Here is a 22,431-nt window from a genome sequence, read left to right as displayed (position 1 = left end):
CTTTTGTTCCCTGGAGCCACACTGAAGTTGAACATCACTTCCACATGTCAGTTCTGGGTTTGAAAATGGCCAGCGTGTCACCTGCATTTCTCCTCTTCTTGTGTAGTTTAACTATTCCTCTTATGATTCAAATATCACTGATAACTGGTCTGACCACCACAGAGGCAAGGACAGTTACTTTCTCATTCATTCTGAACACTGGGGGTAATGTAATGCAGTCTAGGTGAAATGAGTCTGTTTAGTAATACTGACACAATATAGATTCCCATGAAACTTGAACACGACTGAAGTTGAATTTGTGCTCTGTTACATCACATTTTTATCATATACTTTAGTTGGTTTTATTTGGACCTAAGGACAGCTTTTTATATTTTGATTTTATCATATGTTTTCAACTTGTTGATGTAGTTTGAGGATTTGATGGAATCATTCAGTATATTAGTTATCCTTTGTTGTTTCATGCTATCTTTACATTTAAGAAACATGTTATCTCTGACTTCACTAATCATCAACAAAAAAACTTCTCTGGTCGAGGCAATAGTAGAGTAGCAAGGAACTAGAGACCCCTTCTGTACTTTAACAATGATTAATTTACTAGTACATTTTGGTTATGATGATTTTAACTAAAATCGTACATATGAAACTGTACATTATTCAATGCACGTATCTGTAGTGTGATGATGAATCAGAAGACTGGTTGCTTTTGGTGGTGGTGGTAGTGAGGAGGGATGTAGAGGAGATGAATTGGAGAAAAGCACAAAAGAGCTTCTGGGGTAATGGAAATGTTTGGTTTCTGAATGACATGTGGTTCAAATGGGTATATGTCCTTCAGCAGAAGTGCTAAAACTTTTCATTTAAGATCTTTGCATTTCATTGTATCTATATTGTATCTCAATTGTAAAACAGCATGTAAATTTATTTATTGCTTGGATGACCAACTGTTAAGAATTAAAGTGAGTTTTGCAAATTAAAATCTTGAGGTTTGGAATATTGAAATGACTTTGTCAGTATTTGACAGTGATGAAATCCAAAGTAGGATGTAGAACTCAACCACTGTTTTGTATGAATTGCTTTTTAAATTCATTCTTTGAATAACACTTCTTTAGGGTGTGGGTGGGATGGGAAATAATTTTCTTTTAAACAGTCTACTTGATATTCAAAAAAGATGGATAATAACATTACTATATTTTGGTAACATGTTTCCAATAGATCTTGCTTTGTTCTAATTCTAAGGTTTTGGAAAGTTGGAATGTGTAAATGGGTCATCAACACACTGTAGTCAATGATTGTTTGTTTAGGATGAAGAAAATTAAGTGTATATTGTCTATTTTGTCCACTGAGTGTTCTTTATAAACCACGTCTCTTCTTTTTGAGGTGATAGACTTCTTTTTGAGGTGATATTCTGTGTCAATCATGCCAGAGTATATGAGATTATGAGCTATGTTGGAACCACACATTGTTTAGTAGGATGATGGCCGCTCTAATAGGCCATGATCAAATGGAGAATAGTTGTTTTTCAGAGATGTAGTAAAAGCATACACATTACATTACAAATATGTGATACTTTTTATTCTTCATGACTTTTTTTGCACATTTTATGTAACCTTATTCTCACGGGACTTGGAACATATTTTGTTAGGTGTAAGAGTGTGTACATAGGATGGTGAAAAAATTTAGAAAGATCACACTAATCTAAATCTTCAACTCCATTCAAAGCCTAGTTCAAAATTGTGTCTTTTCAGTGAAGCTGCCCTTCACTTTTCTCACACTAAGATAATTTTAAAAACTACATTAAAAGTTTCAATTAAAATTTTAAAAAAATTTAAAAAATATCCTAAGCCATCTTCCCACTGCCCATGCTATACTATAACTATCTCAACTGCCTTGTATTTGTTCTTACATTTTTTATGGATATGTTTTATGTTTTCCTAGCCATGTTGTCAGTTCTCCTTTTCCTATGTCCTCTTCCTATAACACTTCCACTCTCCCTAGTATAGAGCCAGTTGAACATTGGTTATTTAATAAATGCTTTCTGAGCACGAGCTGCCCTTAAAATTAAATTGTGCATTGCAAATAAAATGCTCCAAGTAATGTGTGACCCATAATATATAATAAAAACTGGTTGGATAAGCTCACTTGGGGATAATGTGACCAAATTTATTATATGATTAATAGTAATTTCACATTTTTAGTGCACAGTTTTAATTAGAATCTTTGTTTTCAGAGGATGCCTGGCTGGCTCAGTCAGTAGGACATGAGACTCTTAATCTCAAATCTCAGGGTTGTGAGTTCAAGCCCCATTTTGGGCATGGAGCCTACTTTAAAAAAATTATTAAAAAAAAGAATTTTGCTTTCTGCATTTGGTAGGTTTTATGAGTTCTAGTATAAAATCTTTGGAAACTTGTAAGAGGTGGTCCATTAGCAAAGCTGCATGGTGTGGGATAAGAACTGCATGTTCATATTGGTTGACCTCTGTCTGAAGCTCTGCCACTTTCTGGCTGAGTAAAGTGGGATAGGTCCCCCAAATGCCCTGATACTGTAGGAGTATAAGTGGCCTAGCAAAGTACATGGGATGGGCAGATTTCACTCTTATCTCACTGGTATCTATTTTATTTTTCTTTTCTTTTAAATGAATAATTTTTCAAGTAACATGAAATTATATGTTTTTTGAAAATATTTAGGAAAATATAAAGCAAACAAAAACTTACCTTGATGAAAGATGGAATATTTTTAGGATAAGATCCATTTTTAAATAAAAATGTCAATCTCATTTTTAATAATTCATTTGTTTATCAAATCTTTTTTTCTTTTATTAGTGTGTTAATCTAGCAAACATTTGTTGAATGATTACTGTGTGTCAGGCACTATTCCAGATGTAGGAGACAGAGCAGTAAACTAGGCAGGGCTTATTTTCATAGAGCTTATGTGTTTTTTTTTTTTTGAGAGGAATATACAATAAACACATAAACAAATATAAAATATGATATGAGATGGTGATAATGCCATGGCTGAAATGTAAAGCAGGTGCGTGGTTCCAGAGTGATAGCAGTCCTTCAGGATGGCCAGAAGAGGTCTATCTAAGGAGGTGACATTGTACCAGAAATCATAAAGGAGTGAGAAAGCATGTTAAGTGACCATCTCATTAAGAGAACTCCAAGCAGAAGAACAGCAGGTTCCCACCAGGTCTAGCATAAAGCTTAAAACCCGATGGGAAACTAGATTATCTATCTCTCTAAAATACTGTGATCTAACTTTGAACTGGGAATGCTGGTTATCTATTGTCTTCTTAGGATGTTAAATCTTATTCTTCCATTTAATCAAGGTTGGTACCATGGTACTCATTACCTTGCTTGTATTGGTAGCTTAATTAAGGCTTTGATCTTGTGTTAGTGTTTTTGTTTTGCATATAGAAAAGCCCTTTTATAACCAGACCCTCAACCACTGGGAGGAAGCACTGCTCCAGAGAATGTTCAAAATAGAAAACCACTCCAGTTCTAAAGTGTAGGCGTCTTCTAGCAAGTGGAGGTTTATAAGGAGCTGCTAAGCAGAGATGGGAAGTAGGAAGATTTCCTGAGTCATGTCTTTATGGTTTAACATCATTCTGTTTCAAATGAATTATTATAACGGCAGATGCATTTTTTCAAATTCAACTATGAAAGTATGTTTCAGGGAAGTAAGATTGGTTTTGGGGTTATCCACTCTTTGGCTTCTATTATGAAACACTGAACTGACTTTAGTAGTCACAGAACAATTAAATTGCTTTGAACAATTATTCACAGAACTCTTCTAATCAGATATTTCTATGATGTCTTATAAATGCTGGGAAGGTTCTAAAAATGTCTACCTGAAATCTAAACAACTGGGAAATTCAATTTATCATTTCTAGTGTTATATATTTCTAATAGGAAAAGATAGCAAAGATGACTTTAAATAAAATAAAAGAAATACCAATAGACATAAGATAAATTTCAGTTGAATAAGATCCTGTTAAATCTCTTATGCTTTCTAGAAATTCACATAACTGTTAATAACTTGTTGAGTGCAATAATAATGCTCACAAGCAGTAACACCATTTCTGAATAGGTACAATTAAATCCCGGTCAGCTCAGCCTTATGTTAGGTGGATTTCTTACTGCTTTTTACTTCTCTGGAATTGGTAATGGGAACTGGACTCATTGGAACCATGAAATAAAGAAACGATGTATTCTCAGTCCACTCCCATTCCCATTATGCATTTAGGAAAATCTAACTGCATACCTATCTTACTTTTGGGTTTTTCTCTTGAGCGAATTAGGATTAGTAAAACAATCCATACATTCATGTAATAAAAAAACCCTGAAAAATCCATCTGCTTTTATTTCTAAGCAATTCCTTCCTTTTACTTTTGATTAACAAAGATGACTTCCATTGTTTTCAAACCATTTCAACACTTTTTACACAGAAATCTAAATTCTGGCTTCTGGGTTCATATAAAAGACATAGAAAAGCTGAATTTTTAGGGGTTAGTTTGTCCAGAGGATTTATATGGTAATATAGTAGTGTTTCTGCTGAAAACTTTTTAGTGGTATTAACTAATTATGATTGAGAGGAGAAGTGGTAAGATTTCTTCTTTGGCAGTGTTGAAAACTGATGGCCTCTGACTTATCTCAAAAGTCCAGAATCAAATTTTTCTCTGAAGAAATGGATACTTGGGAGCCTTGCATGTCTGTGATTTATGTGGCATTTGACTTATGTTTTCCAAGCTGTGATAGTTCACAATTTAAGCACCTCTCATCACCACCAAGCAACTCCAGAAAATATAGCATCTTCTGAGACCTCTCAGTTAGCCATACATGGAGATGTCAGGAGAGTTTTGTGGTGACCACGTGCCACAGGCATCTAAGTATGTGGCAGAACCAGAATGAACCCCCCATGTCTTTGGCAACATGTGTTGCATATTATTCTGGTTCTGGCCTCTAGATTTTAATTTCTTGGTGACAGGATCTATATTTGGGGAAAAGAATTGTCTGGACTAACTTTCTGTGTAATAATCATTTGGATTAAATGATTATTTTCCATGCAAATCTAAATAAGATGCAGACACTGTGGGTGCCAAGGATTTCTGTGTGAATCGGGTAGGAATAACAAAGAAGCCTGTTCTGTGTTAGTGGTGAGAAAGCAGCTCTTGGAGGCTAACACGTATACATAGCCGAATCAAGATTCGGATAAATGTACTGGTTACACATCAGTGACCTAAAACCATTGCCAACCACCAGATGTGCATCCCTGCAATCCACATGGCAAACAGTGGAGGGATTTGGAAGTAGTCAACTGCTATGATTGCTTGAGAACCACAGACAATGAAGCATTCTGCGTCAAGGTTGTTCTGATAGAAAAGAGGGCTGTTTCAAATCCTTTGTCTCAATCTTGTCCAAACTTGGAAATTATCTTTCATATATATATATATATATATATATATATATATATATATATATTTCTTTCCTTCCTTTTTGGTTTATGTAAATAGCAGTCAAATAAAGGTCATAGACTCTCAGAAGGAAAACCAGTTAATTTCTGCCTGGAAGATGCCACTCTAGAAAAAAATGTCATGTCTCTGCCTACTCCAAAATGTACTATTTGAGCCCCATGCTCTTACTACTTTCATATATGGATCAGATAATAAGTTTTAAAAGGCATTTCACTTTTCACAGTGATTACCAGTGGCCTGATAAAAGTTGTGGGTTGGTCAGCACAAGACCGTCAAGATACTTTGAGCCATCCTTTCATATTTCCTTTTATTTGTTTGCCTTTAATCCTGTATGCATTCCTACAGTTGATACTATTCACTTAGAAGTAAGAGTTTTATCTCATCCCATCTTATTTCCATTTCCCTTTCTCTTGGTTTGCACCCTGAGACACTTAGGGAAAGGAAAATTATTTGCCAGATTCTTAGGCCTTTGCCTCAAGCAAAGCTCTATGAACATACACGGAGCAAAGACCAGTGTTCTGAAAGAAAAGCAGACAATTGTTCTTTTGAATCCTTGCTGCTTGTTGTGGGAATCCAGAAGTGAGAAACAACAGTCAGGCTGGAGAACATAAATTGGAGCAGTGTCAGGAGGATCCTTTGGTACAGCTGCTCGTGGTCAGTGGAGGGAATGCATGTATAAGCAGTTTTATTGGAGGACAAATGAATGAGAAGTTAAAACTCAGACGATGTAGAAGGGAAGTGATCCCTTTTTGAAAATGATCATGTTTGTCACTATTGTGTTTCTGTAATTATCTCAAGCATAATTACTTTTTGTGGATTTTGAATAATGATTTTTTATTCCAACTGGATAAGGAATGGGAAGTGTATTGGCAAACACATGCTTCTTCCCCAGATGAAACTTTCTTTTCCTTAAAATGAAGTTAGAGCAATGCTCTTCACAAGCTCTTTTCTTTTCTTTTTTTTTTTTTTTTTATGATAGAGAGAGAGAGAGAGAGGCAGAGACATAGGCAGAGGGAGAAGCAGGCTCCATGCACCGGGAGCCCGACGTGGGATTCGATCCCGGGTCTCCAGGATCGCGCCCTGGGCCAAAGGCAGGCGCTAAACCGCTGCGCCACCCAGGGATCCCACAAGCTCTTTTCATAAGCACGAAAGCAAAGCTCTGAAGTCCTTGGTTTGAGGGTAGGATTAGGATGCTAGTCACCACTTACATGTTTTCATGTAATCCTCGTATCCTCACTTGCAAGTCATTTATTGTAGAGTTTTCTCACATTATTGTTAAAAGTTAGGGCCTATTGGTATGACAGTTGGTAGGACTTACTGTGTTCCAGAAGGGCCTGAATTGGATGTTATCAGAGCTACCACAACTCACTGTGGTGCCTCAATTTGAAAGCATTTTCTGAGAAAAGTCAACTTCATTTTTAAAATCTGTCATTTTGAAATGTGTCTGCAGTATCTGTACTTTGCCTATAAGGAAAGAGCCAGAGCAGGGTTGATGCTATTCTTTCCTATCTTATGACTTTGGCTGTCATTCTGGTTCTGACCAACTGGTTATTAGACCTGTCCCTCCAGATGTCATGTGTGTTGACTTAAAGACTTTTCTTGTGCCAGGAAACAATGTCATGAGAACCATCCATGGGGTGGGAGAGATGATGACCCAAATGGTACTCAGTAGAGGCTCTATATTCCCCATGAGTGTACCTGACATTCAGCCCAGCATCCACCCCAGCAAGCAAGGGAGCCCCGTAGAGCATGAAGACGTGACCGTGATGGACACCAAACTGAAGATTATTGAGATTTTACAGGTAGGTTACATAATGGAAGTGAAGTGACAAATACCTAATTGTGTATCCTGGTTACTTTTACACTCTTTGTTCCAAGTCCCTGTGGAAATATCCTGAAGTGCTATTGTTCTAATTTATGTATTTTAAGTTAACAACCTTATTTAACGTATTTGTTATATTTGTACATTTCCATTAAAGATGTTTCTGGTGACATCTAACAATTGTGGAGTGCTTTGAGGTTTACCAAACCTCTTTCATATGCATTTTCTCATTTAATATCGACCCTGATTTCATTTTACCTTCACTTAAGGAATTCAGAGCAGGCAAACTTGAGATTGAATTCTAACTCTATTTCTACTTTTAATTGAATTGGACATGTAATTTTAGGTACCCAGATTTATCATTGTAGCAAGAAACTCACAGAAAATTTTATTTATTATTAACAAAAATGTTAATAATTGGTTTTAGTATTTTATATATGACTGTCTCTCTTTGTGTTTTTGGTTCCAAGAGGCTAGAAATAATATATATTTTTAAAATTAATATAGTCTAATACCTTGCTCTATGAATTTAAAGGAGATAAATTATTACTTCATGCCCACTGGTCTAGTGAATAAATTGCCCATTACTGTAACTGTGAATTCTTAGCATTTTTTTAAGTTTAGAAAGTAGTTTTATGATACTTTAATTATAGCATTTATTCCAGATTTGGAGAATGCAGCCTGGAGTTTTCAAGGATTTATTAAGATTCTGGGTACAGTTTACTAAGTCTTTCATCATAATTTAATGTGGGCTGAGCTACCAGAAGTGGGTTAGTAGTCCTGGAAGGGTCTGTACATTTTTATTTAAAGTAATTAGATTTATAATCATAAAACGTTTCACAGTTCCTCCAGAAATTCCAAGGCTGAATCCTGAGAAATCTTGGCAGGCCTCCCAACCCTGTGTTCATGACCCCGAAAAATCACTTGGTTCTCCTATTCTTAAACTGAGAACGGTAGTGATCACCTGACCTGTGGACCTAATGAGCCCATAGTTTACCATCATATGACTCACGGGACAACCTCTAAAATATGTGACCTCATTTCAGTTTGCAGTTACAGAAGATCAGTGTTGAAAAACAATCTACCAGCTAAAAACTGAGGAGATGGAGATACTGCGCTAGGGCCAGTTAGGGCTGATCTCTCCTTGCTGCCTCTTTGGGCTTTTAATGTATTTCTCATTGAATCTCTTTCCTCCCTCTGATTTTTGTGTTTCTGTGTCTGGGTCTGATTCACTCTCTCTGTGTTCCTATGTGCTGCTTTTGAATATGTTTCTTTCTTAGAACACCTCTTCAAGAATTTTTTTATAGCCACATTCCTTATACAAGTCTCCTGCTTTTTTTTTTCTTTAAGATTTTATTTATTTATTTGAGAGAGAGTGAGAGAGAGAGCATGAGCACGGGGAAGGGCCGAGGGAGAGGGAGAAGCAGACTCTCTGCTGAGCAGGGAGCCTGATGCGGGGCTAAATCCCAGGACCTTGGGAGATCATGACCTGAGCGGAAGGTAGACGCTTAATGGACTGAGTCACCGGGTGCCCCACAAAGTCTCCTGCTTTCTGTCTGCTCTTTCTTTCTTTTTCCCATTGTTTTACGCATCTCTCTCTTTTTGTATCTTTGCATTTCTCTCTCTTATTCTCTCCCTCTGTTTTTTTTTTAAAGATTTATTTAATTGAGAGAGAGAATGGGTAAGCAAGTAGGTGGAGAGGAACACAGGGAGAGGGAGAGAGAGACTCTCAAGCAGACTATGCTCTAAGTGTGGAGCCTAAAGTGGGGCTTGATCCCACAACCCTGAGATCATGACCTGAGCTGAAACCAAGAGTCAGCCGCTTAGCCTTCTGAGCTACCCAGGCGGCCCCCTCCCCATCCTCTGTCTGTCTTTGGCTCTTTCTCAACTGTCTTTCTCTGTCTTTGTTTTTATTCTTCCTTCTGCTCCTTTCCTACCTTCCATTTACTTTTCACAATTAAATATACTAGAGGATGAAAGCTTTTATTTTGGTTATATTTATAAAATACAATTCAGTGAGCACTAATCTTCAGCTAAAAGTAAATGTTTTACCAATTAATGTTTTATTCATTTGTTCTTTACCTGAGTTTTTTTAAAACCTTTATTTCAAGCACCTACCATCTAGTTTGTGTTGCTCCCCTCCTGCTCTAGACTACCAAGTCCAGTGGCTCCTCTCAACTCTGTTTTCTTATGGTCTGTCCCCGCTTTGAAAGTCCTCTTACCCAGAATCCATTCAACCAATATGTGTTGCAGCACTCGCCACATAGTAATAAAAAAAGTCTCTTTGGTGTTTGTTTTTCATTCCCCATGATATGTTCTTCATAGGCAGGTCTTATCCTTGGCCCTCTTGTGTACCCTCAGCTCCTTTCTTAGTACCTGGCTTAGCATATGCTTGTTGAATTTAAGTAAACGTAACTGACATGGAACATGTTTGCAGCCCATAAGGAGCATAGAGGGCTATCGGAAGAGAGAAAGAAAGAGAGAGAGTAAATAATAGAAGTGTTAAGTGAGCGGTAGACAGATAGGTGTAAGTAATGTGTTGGGTGAGCAAAAAGTAGAAAAAAATGGACTTAGGGGAACCAGAGAAAGCTTCATTAAAAAAAGGGATTCAAGCTGAATCTTGGAGGATATCTCAAAAACAGGTTATTTGGGTGGAAGAGGATCTTCAAGGTAAAGTGGACACTGAACAAATGTGAGAAGGCAAGAGAGAAATGTCCAGTGCTACTGGAACAGAGGAGTGTGAGAAGGAATGCCAGAGGAGGAGGAGAAAGGAGTGGGTATGTTACCACAGGAATACTGGGAGATTAGGGCAGACAGTACCATTTGTGCACGTTATTGTCTACCATCCAAACAAGGCTCTTCCAAGAGTATAGGGTACACTGACGGTAATTATGCCAGGATAAAAGGTTAAAACAGGCTTATCTCAGGCAAACTGGGATGGAAGGGAACCCTGTATAAAACCACTTCTCTCTTGTTCCCCTTCTCCACTCAGAAATCTGTAGCCCATGCTTTTTCTGTCTCTGATCTCCATTGAATTCTATACTACATGATTTAGCCCCTGATAATTTTCTAATTATGTTAACAATGCTATATTTTGTTTTCTGGACTCAGGCTTTAGCTTCTTGAAGGCGGTGGGCTTCAGGTGTTTGCATTCTTCATAATGCCTAGCAGAGACAGGCACCTTCTTGGCACTCAGTTTCTGTCAATGTGTTAGTTAAGGAAGACAAGGACAACACCACAATCCAAGGAAAAACAGGCACCAATGAGGCCAGTCCATCGCATATTTGGATGTTGTTACTTCAACTGTCCTTTTGTAGCCTAGAGCCAAGGTGGATTGTGCCATAGCCAGAATCCACTATTATCTCTGAAATTTGGGCCTCTCTCTGCGTGAATGCAGGTCACAGCTCCAGCACTCTCCTCCCAGAGCCGATGGTATTCTGTAGTGTTCAGTGAAATCATTACCTCTTCATCCACGCTCATTGGATACCTCTATCTGGAATAGTCAGAGTAATATGGGAAGTCATGTTTTTCTGCTTCCCAAAAGACTGTTTTGGAATTTTACTGACATTGGCTAATGGAAATGCATGACTTTTCTTAGCTTTATGAATGATCAGTATGTATGCAACTGATGTGTTAAGAACTGAGATTTCTAATTAGTTCATGTGAAATGTTGATATGTTGTTCTTGGTGTACTGAACTGTAGTTTTAAATGCTGCTAAAAAATAAAATTATGTTTTTAATGCTCTTTGTAGTTTATCCTGAGTGTCAGACTAGATTACAGGATCTCATATATGCTGTCAATATATAAGAAGGAATTTGGAGAGAACAATGAAAACACCGAAACATCTGCCAGTGGCTCTCCAGATACATTACTACCATCAGGTATCTCCTTTGTGACGACATTTACTCTGTAGCTTTCATATTTTCAGACATAGTAGTATTTCTATGAGACAAAATATAGAAATAATATCCACCAGTGACATGAAGGAACTGAGACAGAACATTAGATGACTTTCCTAGAGTGACTGGGAGGGAATTTACAATTACTTGGTGCTAAGTCCTCAGAATACAGTTTATTTTGTTATTGTCATGGCTCAGAAAGGTAGAGGTACTGTTTATTTTGCCATTTTACAGATAAGAAAACCAAGGCCAGGTAGGTTAAGTTCCTTGCTAAAGGTCATGAAAGCAGTAGAGCAGAGATTCCCTCTGAGATCTTTCCAGCTTCAGAGCCTGAATCTTAGAAGTATGATGTTGTTTTGGTGAAAGTCCAAGGGACCTTTTTTAGCTTAATCAAAGAGCAGTGTGAAATGTTGCTGTCAGCAAAAAAGGTATTTTGTAGGAAGCTGTTGCCTAACTCAAGAGTAAAGATGTGGTATTTCCCAAAGGTTGAAATGGAGGCTAATGCGTGCATGTGTGTGTGTGTGTGTGTGTTTACTTTGCATGGTTATGGACTGGTACTATAGGACTATTTTTCACATTTAAAAAACATGAGAATAAAACCAGTCTATTTGTGTGTAGAGGAATATAGTGAAGAAAGAGCATAAAAATTATTGTGAAAATGTTGTGACTCTGGAAAGTACCTTCTGGAAGCTAAGAAACACTAAATTTCCATTTGTCTGGATAGATCAGGCCAGTAATAGCAGGCTAGAAACTATGTGTATTAAAGATTTAGCCAGGTACAGAATTGTTTTTCTGAGGATAGGATTTGTATACAAAATCCACAGATGTGGAATTTTATTTAAAACACAACCACCATGAAAATGTCAGGTATGCTCCTCTTTTTCATCCATCAATCAATTTGACAGGATTGATACACTGATTACAAGTGTGTAGTTAAAATGAAGGGTAGACCAATGTCCTGCTCTCTGAGTCATGAGTACCATCCAAAAGGCAGCATGCCTCTGTAGATGGAGTTAAGCTTTCCTAAGGGAGAGGTCACTTCTGGTATATTTGCAACAGTGTTGTTTTTATGATTCCCAGAAGTATAGAACCCCCCAAAGGGCTATTTCCAGGAATGATAGGGAAGAACCAGAAAGTCTTGTTGGTGGTTGCATTGACAGGATCATAAAAATTATTGGCTCTCAGAAGCCAGACTTCTGGAAATAGAAGCTCTAAGTGTCAATAAAGTATGGGGTGGGGCGTGTGTGTGTGTGTGTGTGTGTGTGTGTGTGTGTGTAATCCATCAGAAAACCAGTTCTCTTAGATTTACCTGATTTCTTTCATTGGTTGAATCTATAAGAGAGAGCTTTCTGGGGAATATTCTTTTGCCTTTTTAATATCTTGCTCTGTTTTCTTTTTATGCTTTGGAGATAAGAAATAAATAATGTACTTATTTAAATGTGTTATTTTCAGAAAGATATCTTCAAAATATTAGTAGTGAGGATGGATGTGGAATCATGATTGGTTCACATAAAAAAATTAATGTCCCACAAGAAGAAGGGATGGAATTTTAGAAGGAAGTGTGGGTAAAAGGACATGTTGCTTGGAAGTATCATATAATAACAAGGTTCATTATTGCTATATTTGATTCTTTAACAAACATGTTTAAAAAACATCCTTCCATGTCATCACCCCATTAAATTATATATACTTACAAATGTGTGTGTGTGAGTGTGTGATTAGTTGCTGCATATAAATACGTGTTTATACAGATAAAGCAACTTTGTAAATGGTTCTTTTTGGTTTTCTAAATATATCTCTGACTATAGCAATATTTAAAATAAACTTCATTTGAAATGTTGATCTTGAAATGGAATTAGATTGTGACTTTTCAATCAGAGAAGGACAAACATTATATGTTCTCATTTATTTGGGGAATATAAATAATAGTGAAAGGGAATAGAAGGGAAGGGAGAAGAAATGGGTAGGAAATATCAGAAAGGGAGACAGAACATAAAGACTCCTAACTCTGGGAAACGAACTAGGGGTGGTAGAAGGGGAGGAGGGCGGGGGGTGGGGGTGAATGGGTGACGGGCACTGAGGGGGGCACTTGACGGGATGAGCACTGGGTGTTATTCTGTATGGTGGCAAATTGAACACCAATAAAAAATAAATTTATTATTAAAAAAAAGATTGTGACTTTTTAGGCTGTTCATTGACTTTTGGTGGCATAAAGAAATTAAGACAAATATTATTAGGCATATTTATATAAATGTAAATACTATGACTCCTAACTATGGTACCCATAAAGAATGGATTTTACCATTTCTCTTAACAGCTATTGTTCCTGATATAGATGAAATTGCAGCCCAGGCTGAAACTATGTTTGCTGGAAGGTACAGTAGCATTTATCTGTCTTTATCTTGTGGATAAGATTTTGCATAGAATTCTATTGATATTTTGTTATTGTTTACCTTCTTATATTTATTTAATTTTAGATCCTTTGTTGCCAACATAATTTCTGCCAGAAATAAAGCTCTTAATGTATTGTACAAGAGAAAGCATAGCCTTTCATTAGGTAGGTCAGGGGAAAGAGACAAGAGAGATGAGATCGGCATATTGAACTTTTCCCTGAATTCTTTGCTTTTCTTTCCTCAAATAATGACAGCATGCGAATGCCCTTTAAGTCCCTTGGTATAAATAGTGCCGTGTCTTGCAAAACATTGCTTTCCTGCATCTGAGAAATTTGAAGCAAGAAAGTGACTTCTTTCAATGTTATCATTAACTTCATTTGTGAGAAATAAAGCTATTTTCTGCCAGTTGGAAATATCCATGGTTAAAGAAAACAAAATGCCTCTGTTGTGACTACCCACCTTTGTTTTCTGGAACCCTGACTTTTATTGTTTTTAAGTTGTTTCTTTTTCAGAAATGAAACTAATAGCAGTAAAAAAGAAAAGTAAAAAAAAAAAAAACCTAAAATGTCTAAGCTACAAATTTTTGAGTCTCTTACATTCATTTCTATTACAGACTTGCCATGAGAACCTAAATAGATATCACAACTAAGCCCTTTGTTGCATTTTCTTTGGTTAGAAAGACAAACAAGAATGAAGAATCAAGAGAATCAAAAAGGACTTTTTTTCTTTATCTTTAGTGAACATTTGGTTTAGCTTTGTTTTTATATTGTTTTGACAGTTTTTGTTGTTATTGTTGTGTTTTCCTATTCAAGTATTTCATTATTTCAAGGAAGAGACAATAAATCAGTGTATGGTTTTTCATCTTAAAATAAATAGCCCTCTTATCCAGTGCAGATTTGCCCAGGGTCTGAATATTCGAAATACACAGACCAGCTCTGGTGATGATTGTGTGCACGTGTGTGCACGTGCACATGTACCCCATCCTTCCCTAGGTGCTCACCACCAGTCGTGGAGAGGTCTCTAGGGCTCTAGGGAAAGTTACTTATTGTTGTACATCCACTCTTGTATCTCTTCTCAATACTAGAGTTGAGATTTTTTTAGATCAATTTCTGGATTCTAGTTTTTTTCTATCTAGGTGAACAACTCATCTTGCTTTGCCTGGAATTTTCCCAGTGCAGGCATTGAGGAATCCTGCATCCTGGGAACCCTCTCAGTCTTGAACAAACTGGGATGGTTGGTCATCCTTACTTTTGTGGACAAATACAGGCTTTTCTTATGTGTGCTTTTGTTTTTTCATCAGTTATATCAGGGAAAAAAAAAAGGTAAAATGATCTTCCTTTTTTCTTTCCAATTTTGAGGGGAAAAAGTGATATAACTCTGAGAATGTATACACAATTTTAACCACTGATGAGTAGAATTTTTGTAGATATAACTTATTTTAAAATTATTTTTGGTTTTACAGAAAGGAAAAAAATCCAGTTCAACTTGATGATGAAGGAGGCAGGACCTTTTTACGGGTCCTCATTCATCTGATCATGCATGATTACCCTCCTTTGCTATCAGGAGCCCTGCAACTATTGTTCAAGCACTTCAGCCAGAGAGCGGAAGTTTTACAGGCATTTAAACAGGTAAGATTGAGAAGCTCTCCATGGTGCCATAGCAGAAGCTCTGAAAATATTGTTTATAATATCTGACCTGAATTCATGGTTGCAGAGTTAATGAGACTGTATGGCTTATCCTAGAGACACTTCCTATTTTTAAAGACAGATGTGGCCTTGTCTTAAGCCAAGACATGATCTATTTTAGAAAGAGTTCCCCATGAATGATTTTCAGTTAATATCTTTAATATAAATGACAGGCACTAAGATTTAGGGAGGCACTGGGGGATAATGCCATATTAGGAATTTTGTTGTCACTGCTATTATTTTGACCCCACGTTTTACTGATAAATTTGGTTAGGATAAGCACTAGTGCTGAAATAAATATTTTGTGATTGAAAAATATATAAATACAAAAGAAAGTAACTATCTTGGATCTAATCTTTTTCTTTGTCATTCAGATGACAGTGATCTTGAGACTATTAACGATTAATACCCAATGCTTACTTGTGTGTTTCACTAATATTCGTTGTATTAGCAAGTTCTATAAGAATATATTAAAATGTAAATAGTTACAAGAGTAATTATACAAATAGATATAATTATGCATAATTTGTATGTCATGTAATACATATAAATTATAATAAAATAAAAGTTTATAATAGGAGGTTTAGACCATCAGATTTTCTTCCACTTATTTCTGTATTTCTACCTCTTTTCACATAGCTAGAGTTTTGGAAAAATTAATTTTAGCAGTAAAATTAGAATTAGGGGATCTTTTATTTTAAATTACTCTTTAGCACTTTGCTAGGGCTCACTTTTTAAAAATATATAATTCTTTATAACATATGAACATATGATACTTCCAGGTTAGATTTCATGGTCAATATACATCTAAAATAACCATAAATATTCTAGAAATATTAAACTTCAATTGAGGAATACATTTGTTAAAAGACTTGGGATTTTTGACATAAATGAAATAAGAATGAAGGAATTTCCATAAGTAAATTGAGGGTTCAAATTCTTCTGTTTCCAGGTGCAATTGCTGGTGTCCAATCAAGATGTAGATAACTACAAGCAAATCAAGGCAGATCTAGACCAGCTTCGACTAACTGTAGAAAAATCTGAGTTATGGGTTGAGAAGAGCAGCAGCTATGAGAACGGGGAAATGGGTGAAAGTCAAGTAAAAGGTGGTGAAGAGCCAATTGAGGTTCGTTGTCAAGATACATTTTGAAATAATACAAACAGTATCTTTTAACATATGCCTGATAGGCAAAATTATTCGTAAAGAAACATTTTGTTCTGAAGAACAGAGAAGACGATTTTCACTTGCCAAATCGATTAACTCCATAAGCCCATGTTTTGGTTAATTCTTGTCGGTAGCTACCAGTTTTTACCTCATCTGTCTGTCTTTCCACTCTTTTTCCTTTCCACTGTAAATTCTATAGTACAGGAATCTGGACAATAGGATGGAGTCAGATGGGGAAAGGAGTGGGTCCTAAGCATAGACCTGTAAAAAGATGTGAATTTTTTTTTTTTTACCATTCACTGTGGCTATTTATTTCCAACCTGTGAATCATTTCTTTCTTGCATACCATTATATAATATGTTAAAATAGTTAAATGGAAAAATATGCTTTACTACCAGCATGAATATACCCGAAGTATGTATTCAAGCTAAAGAATGGTAAGATGGTGATCCTAAGTCTTATATTGTATAAGTTTTAGTTTTTGGTGGCTTCATTAGTTGTTGTTTTCACATTTCACTAAATACTAAATAACCATTTTAAGTTTTTAAGGCCATGTTTCGGTGATAGTACTTGGCAAACCAATGCCAACATCAAAATTGACAAGATATTGTTTCTTAATGCCTGTCTATGTTTCATTTAGTCGTGTTTTAATCTGCAGGAAGGTAGACTATTTAGAGGAGTTTACCTACCCCAGATTTTTTGTGTGTTGGAATACCCAAAATATTGTGTAGTGAAAGGTGAAGACAGAGAAGGAGATAATTTCAGTCCTCAAAATGTGGAAAAGTACCAAAGGGAAGTTCATCTGATGGGTTACTACTTCTTCCTTGTCTCAGGACTACTTACCACTAACCTGCAAAAAATTTTTGACTTCATCTTTTAGCAGCTTTTTCTGTGATTTCATAATGTAAGTTCCTAGAATGTAGACTTCCTGCTCCACACAAATTTGTCTCATGAGCAGCTCGTTTGTTGTTGTTGACATAGTGTTTTTCCAGAGCATATTTAAGAAATGAGGATATTTAACATTTGTGTAGTACTTGCTATACATCATCTTAGAGTACACATTTTCATACATGATACCTCTTTTTAAATGTTAAAAACTTTGGACTGAGTTAGAAAGATCATATTTCTAAAGATGAATCAACTGAAATTCAGAAAAACCGAGGATTTCCTCAATATCAAGCAGCTCTATGAGACCCAAATGATATTTTAGCCCAGGTCTTTCTGATGATAAGTTCTAGGCTCTTTAATGTAAGACTGAACCTTTTGATATAATATTTAAAGATGTTAAGAGATGTATTATGCTTTCACAAGGTTGGAATACCTCTTCCTTTTGTGCATACATAATTTGCACATCTTCTAGAAAATAAATATAATGTTGCTTCCCCTTTTAGAACATTGCATTTTTAAAATAAAGAACAGCTCACAACCATAGGAAGATGCTTTATGCTCTTTGTAAAAGTTTACAAAAAAAGTCATGTAAAATATAGGTGTGAGATTCCATGAAGTCACTCATTTGCAGTTTAAATTCCTAACCTCTGAGAGAAATGGAGAAAGAGCCTCTAACATAGTGCATATCCATGGTTTCCCCTGAGCAGTTTAATAAGCAATTTGTATTGACGAAAGAAAGGAGATGAATAAATTGTCTGATTGGGGATACCTTAAAAATAAAAGTGCAAAAAAAGTGCATTCCATTAGGGTTATAGATCTATTTTCTACATACTTCAGATGAATTTCAGTCAATAAAGCTAGAATTTATTTATTATTTGTTGAGTACAGGATTTATCAGTTCAGAAAATGGTAATAATTTTAGCTTCTTGAAGCAAGAAGTGATTTAATACAAGGAATTAAATTTTTGGAAAGTCTGGAGGAGTACTGTTTGGACTATTGATTTCAAGGTCAAAAAATCATAGTTATGATTCAGAGGCGAAGAGGCTGTTTTGGCTACTGCCAACATTGCTACTCCACCACCACTGACTCACACCTGAAAAGCACGTGGGTAGATAATGGGATGTTCATGTCTATTAGGATTTTCTTCTCAGCCCTTACAGCCACAGAAAGATGGCCTTGAATAGATAGGGCATTAAGAGCATGGGTTTTGACGTCAGATACCCCAGAATTTGCCACTAAGTACATGTGTGACTTTGGGCAATTTAATTCCTTGTTTTATTTATTTATTTATTTATTTATTTATTTATTTATTTATTATAGTCACACACAGAGAGAGAGAGGCAGAGACACAGGCAGAGGGATAAGCAGGCTCCATGCACCGGGAGCCCGACGTGGGATTCAATCCCGGGTCTCCAGGATCGCGCCCTGGGCCAAAGGCAGGCGCTAAACCGCTGCGCCACCCAGGGATCCCCCCCCCCTTTTTTATATTCATTCGATGGACATTCAGTGAACTTAGCTCATGAGGATACTGTGAGATGAAATGAACAAACTGGGCACATGACATGTCAGTTAATACAACTTCAGTGGGAAAATAAAAACAATAAGGTGACATGCTATTTTACCAACAAGGCAAGAAGTAAGGCTCCAGCTTTAATTAATTCATTTTCTCAGTGTGGTCGTTATGGGCTGATAGGCTTAATTTAGAGACTGATCTGTCCATGGTTGCATCATGGCAGCAGAATCCTAGATGTTATGTCTCTGCACAGCAACACCAAAATAAATATATATGCCTTTTTATACATTAGTGAGTCTCCCGTATAGGAGCAAGAAAACCTTTTCCAGGCATCCCTTAGTAGATTCTATCTCATGTCTACTTGACTAAAGCAGGGTCACTTGTTCACCCCCAAATCAATGGATTAGAGGATTAATTTAGACTAAGTAAGGGATGACCCTCAAGCTCTCGGATGCCCTCCCTTGAATTACATGGGGGGAAGGATAGGTAGTAGAACAAAATTGAAATCTGCTATCAAGGAAGAACAAAGAAAGACTGTTGGTTAGCAATTGATAGTGTCTGCAAAAGTTAGTATCCAATGGCTGTTCATTATAATTATTATTGGATTTTATGTAAAACATGTTGTGCTGTTTACTATGATGGGTATGGAATTATGAAACCTTAGAATTAAATTATATAAAGTCCAATTCCTGTGCGATATTTATTTTCTCCCTAAATAGTTCATGTGAGTGTAATATTTCTTTTCTTTTTGTTTTAATATTTTATTTATTCATGAGAGACACAGAGAGAATGAGAGACAGACACAGGCAGAGGGAGAAGAAGGCTCCATGCAGGGAGCCCGACGTGGGACTCGATCCCGGGTCTCCAGGATCACACCCTGGGCCAAAGGCGGCGCTAAACCACTGAGCCACCTGGGCTGCCCGAGTGTGATATTTCTTAAAACAAATTTTCGTGATGGTGAATTCAGTAACTCTTGGGTAGCTTATTCTATTGAAATGAACACATAGCTTAAGAAATAGAATATTACTAGTAAGAAGTCCCTGTGGTCCCTCCCTATATGCTGGAAGAGAACATTATCATGAGTTTGTTAATTTCCTTGATTTTCTTAACAGTTTTTACCACACATATTTATATTTCTAAAACATAAAAAACATGAAAAATATTTCATTTAGTCTGTCTTGGATATATTTTTGCGTTCCCCCCTTGCTGATGTGTAGCTGTGACTCATTCATTTTTTTCTAATATATATTAAAGAATGTGCATTACATCTTATGCACATGTTTATCTAGTTAATTTTGGTGGACATTTTCATTCTTTACAGTTCTAGTACTTTAGAAATATTTTATTTTATTTTATTTTATATTTATTTATTAGAGAGAGAGAGAGAGAGAGAGAGAGAGGCAGAGACACAGGCAGAGGGAGAAGCAGGCTCCATGCAGGGAGCCCGACGTGGGACTTGATCCTGGGTCCCCAGGATCACACCCTGGACTGAAGGCGGCGCTAAACCGCTGAGCCACCCAGGCTGCCCGTTCTAGTACTTTTTAAAAAAATTTGCTACCAGAAGCAATGCTGCTTTAAAAACTTTTGCTGCTTGAGGCACATGTTTAAGAGACTCTTTAGAATAAAGACTTAAATGTGAGACCTGAAAAATATAAAAATCTTAGAGTACATACCCTTTATTAATTGTGGAAATCCCCCCTATCCCTAGTTTGCTAATTTTTATGATGAATGGTTATTGACTTTAATTAAATATAGTTTTTGCATATATCAAGATTATTATTTTTCTTTAATCTTAATCTGCTAATTTAAAAAAAGTTTTTATTTAACCAGTTAGTTAACATACAGTGTTATATTAGTTTCAGGTGTACAATATAGTGAGTCAACACTTCCATACATCACCCAGTGCTCATTACAAGTGTACTCCTTAATCCCCATCACTTATTTCACCTATCTCCCTCTTAATATGCTAATTTTAATAAAAAGAATCATAAATAGAACTTCTACCATAGTAACCTTGCATTCTAAAATAAATTTATTTTGGTGATAATTTTACATTGCTAGATCCAGTTTGCTAATATTTTGTTTAGGATTTTACATCTATGCTGTCAGTGAGATTGGCCTGTAAATTTCCTTTCTTACGTTGTTCCTGTCAAGTATTGGTAAAAAGGTTAGACTAATATCATAATAAAATGAACTGCAGGGTCTTCTCCTTTCTTTGCATATGTTTAGATATGTATTCTGTGAATGTTTGATAAAATGTGTTTGTAAATTTGCCTGGGCCTTGGATTTAGTTTGTGGGGAGATTTTAACTACTAATTCACTTTTTTTAATGGTTATAAATTCATTCAAATTTTCTATTTTGGCTCAGTTTGCTGTAAATTTTTCTAGCCATATGTTTTAGTTTACAAATTTATTGGCATAAGTTGGTTCATATTCTTCCATTATCTTTTCAAATTTCTGCTATCTCTGTAGCTTCAGGACCCCTACCCCTCTTAAGATTTATTTATTTATTTATTTATTTATTTATTTATTTTACTGAGGAAGGGGCAGAGGGAGAGAGTCACAAGTAGACTCTATGCTGAGTGCAGAGCCAGCTTGGAACTGGATCCCACCACCCTGATTTCACTACCTGAGCTGAAGCCAAGAGTCAGATGCTTAACTGCCTGTACCACCCAGGTGCCCCGAGACCCCTTTTTTATTCTTGATATTGTTTACTTGTGTTAACTTTTTTTTTTTGACCCTTCAGATTTTACTATTTGTGTTGTATACTTCTGTGGGTTTTGACGAATGTATAATGTCATGTATCATCTTAAAAGCATTGCACATATTTTATTTGTCATTTTTAATGAATCTATTTTTGGCTTTGTTGAGCTTCTGGGTTTGTTTTATCATATTTATTCTACTATCCTCTAACCTTTTATGTTGACACACTTTTCAAACTTTAAAAAAACTTAATGGTATAATTTCCTTCTAAGCAACTACATTCCACAAATTTTAACAAATGCCTTTTATATTATTGTTCAATATTAGATATTTTAAAATTTCCATTATGATTTCATCTTTCTCCCAGAATTACTTGGAAGTGAGTTCTCAAATTTCCAAATGTCTAGACAAAATTTATCCTTTTTTGTTATTGAAGTCTTAATTAATTAACTTGTGGCAAGAGAATGTGGTTATGATGCCATCAGTTCTCCAAAATTTGTTGATACTTGCTTTTTTGGCTTATTATATACTGTTAGGTTTTATAATTATGTGGGCTTGAGAAGAATCTGAACAGATATAGGGTTCCTTGTATATGGCTAGTAAGTCAAGCTTCTTGTGTTTGAATCATTTATCTACTTACTAATATTTTTGTTTTCTTGACATATTGATCATTGAGAGAGATTTGTTGACATTTTTTTACTACAATGGTAGGTTTATACGTTTTCTCCTATAGTTTTAGTAATTTTTACTTTATATGATTTTAGGGTATTTTTGTTAGTTTGGTTTTCTTGCACTTAGCTTCTTCGTTTTTTTAATTTGAGTATAGTTGACATGTTTTTAGGGCTCTTTTGTCTGATGCTTATAAATTTAAAATTATTTTTTACTGGGGACAACA

The 22,431-nt window shown here is 35.9% G+C and overlaps 1 protein-coding gene across 1 annotated transcript in view; it reads left to right on the top strand.

The window, feature by feature from the left end:
* ITPR2 (inositol 1,4,5-trisphosphate receptor type 2) overlaps nt 1-22,431 on the top strand; it is a 469,109-nt gene that overhangs the window by 169,811 nt on the left and 276,867 nt on the right. The window contains exons 22-26 of the mRNA XM_055318489.1: nt 7,076-7,269; nt 11,042-11,171; nt 13,507-13,564; nt 15,045-15,210; nt 16,220-16,393. Of these exons, the coding sequence (XP_055174464.1) occupies nt 7,076-7,269; nt 11,042-11,171; nt 13,507-13,564; nt 15,045-15,210; nt 16,220-16,393 (722 nt within the window). The remainder of the gene's footprint in view (nt 1-7,075; nt 7,270-11,041; nt 11,172-13,506; nt 13,565-15,044; nt 15,211-16,219; nt 16,394-22,431) is intronic.

This window comes from Nyctereutes procyonoides, unplaced genomic scaffold (assembly GCF_905146905.1).
Source record: "Nyctereutes procyonoides isolate TBG_1078 unplaced genomic scaffold, NYPRO_anot_genome, whole genome shotgun sequence".
Lineage (NCBI taxonomy): Eukaryota > Metazoa > Chordata > Mammalia > Carnivora > Canidae > Nyctereutes > Nyctereutes procyonoides.
Note: the sequence above shows the minus strand (reverse complement) of the source record. Positions and strands in the feature narration are given on the sequence as shown.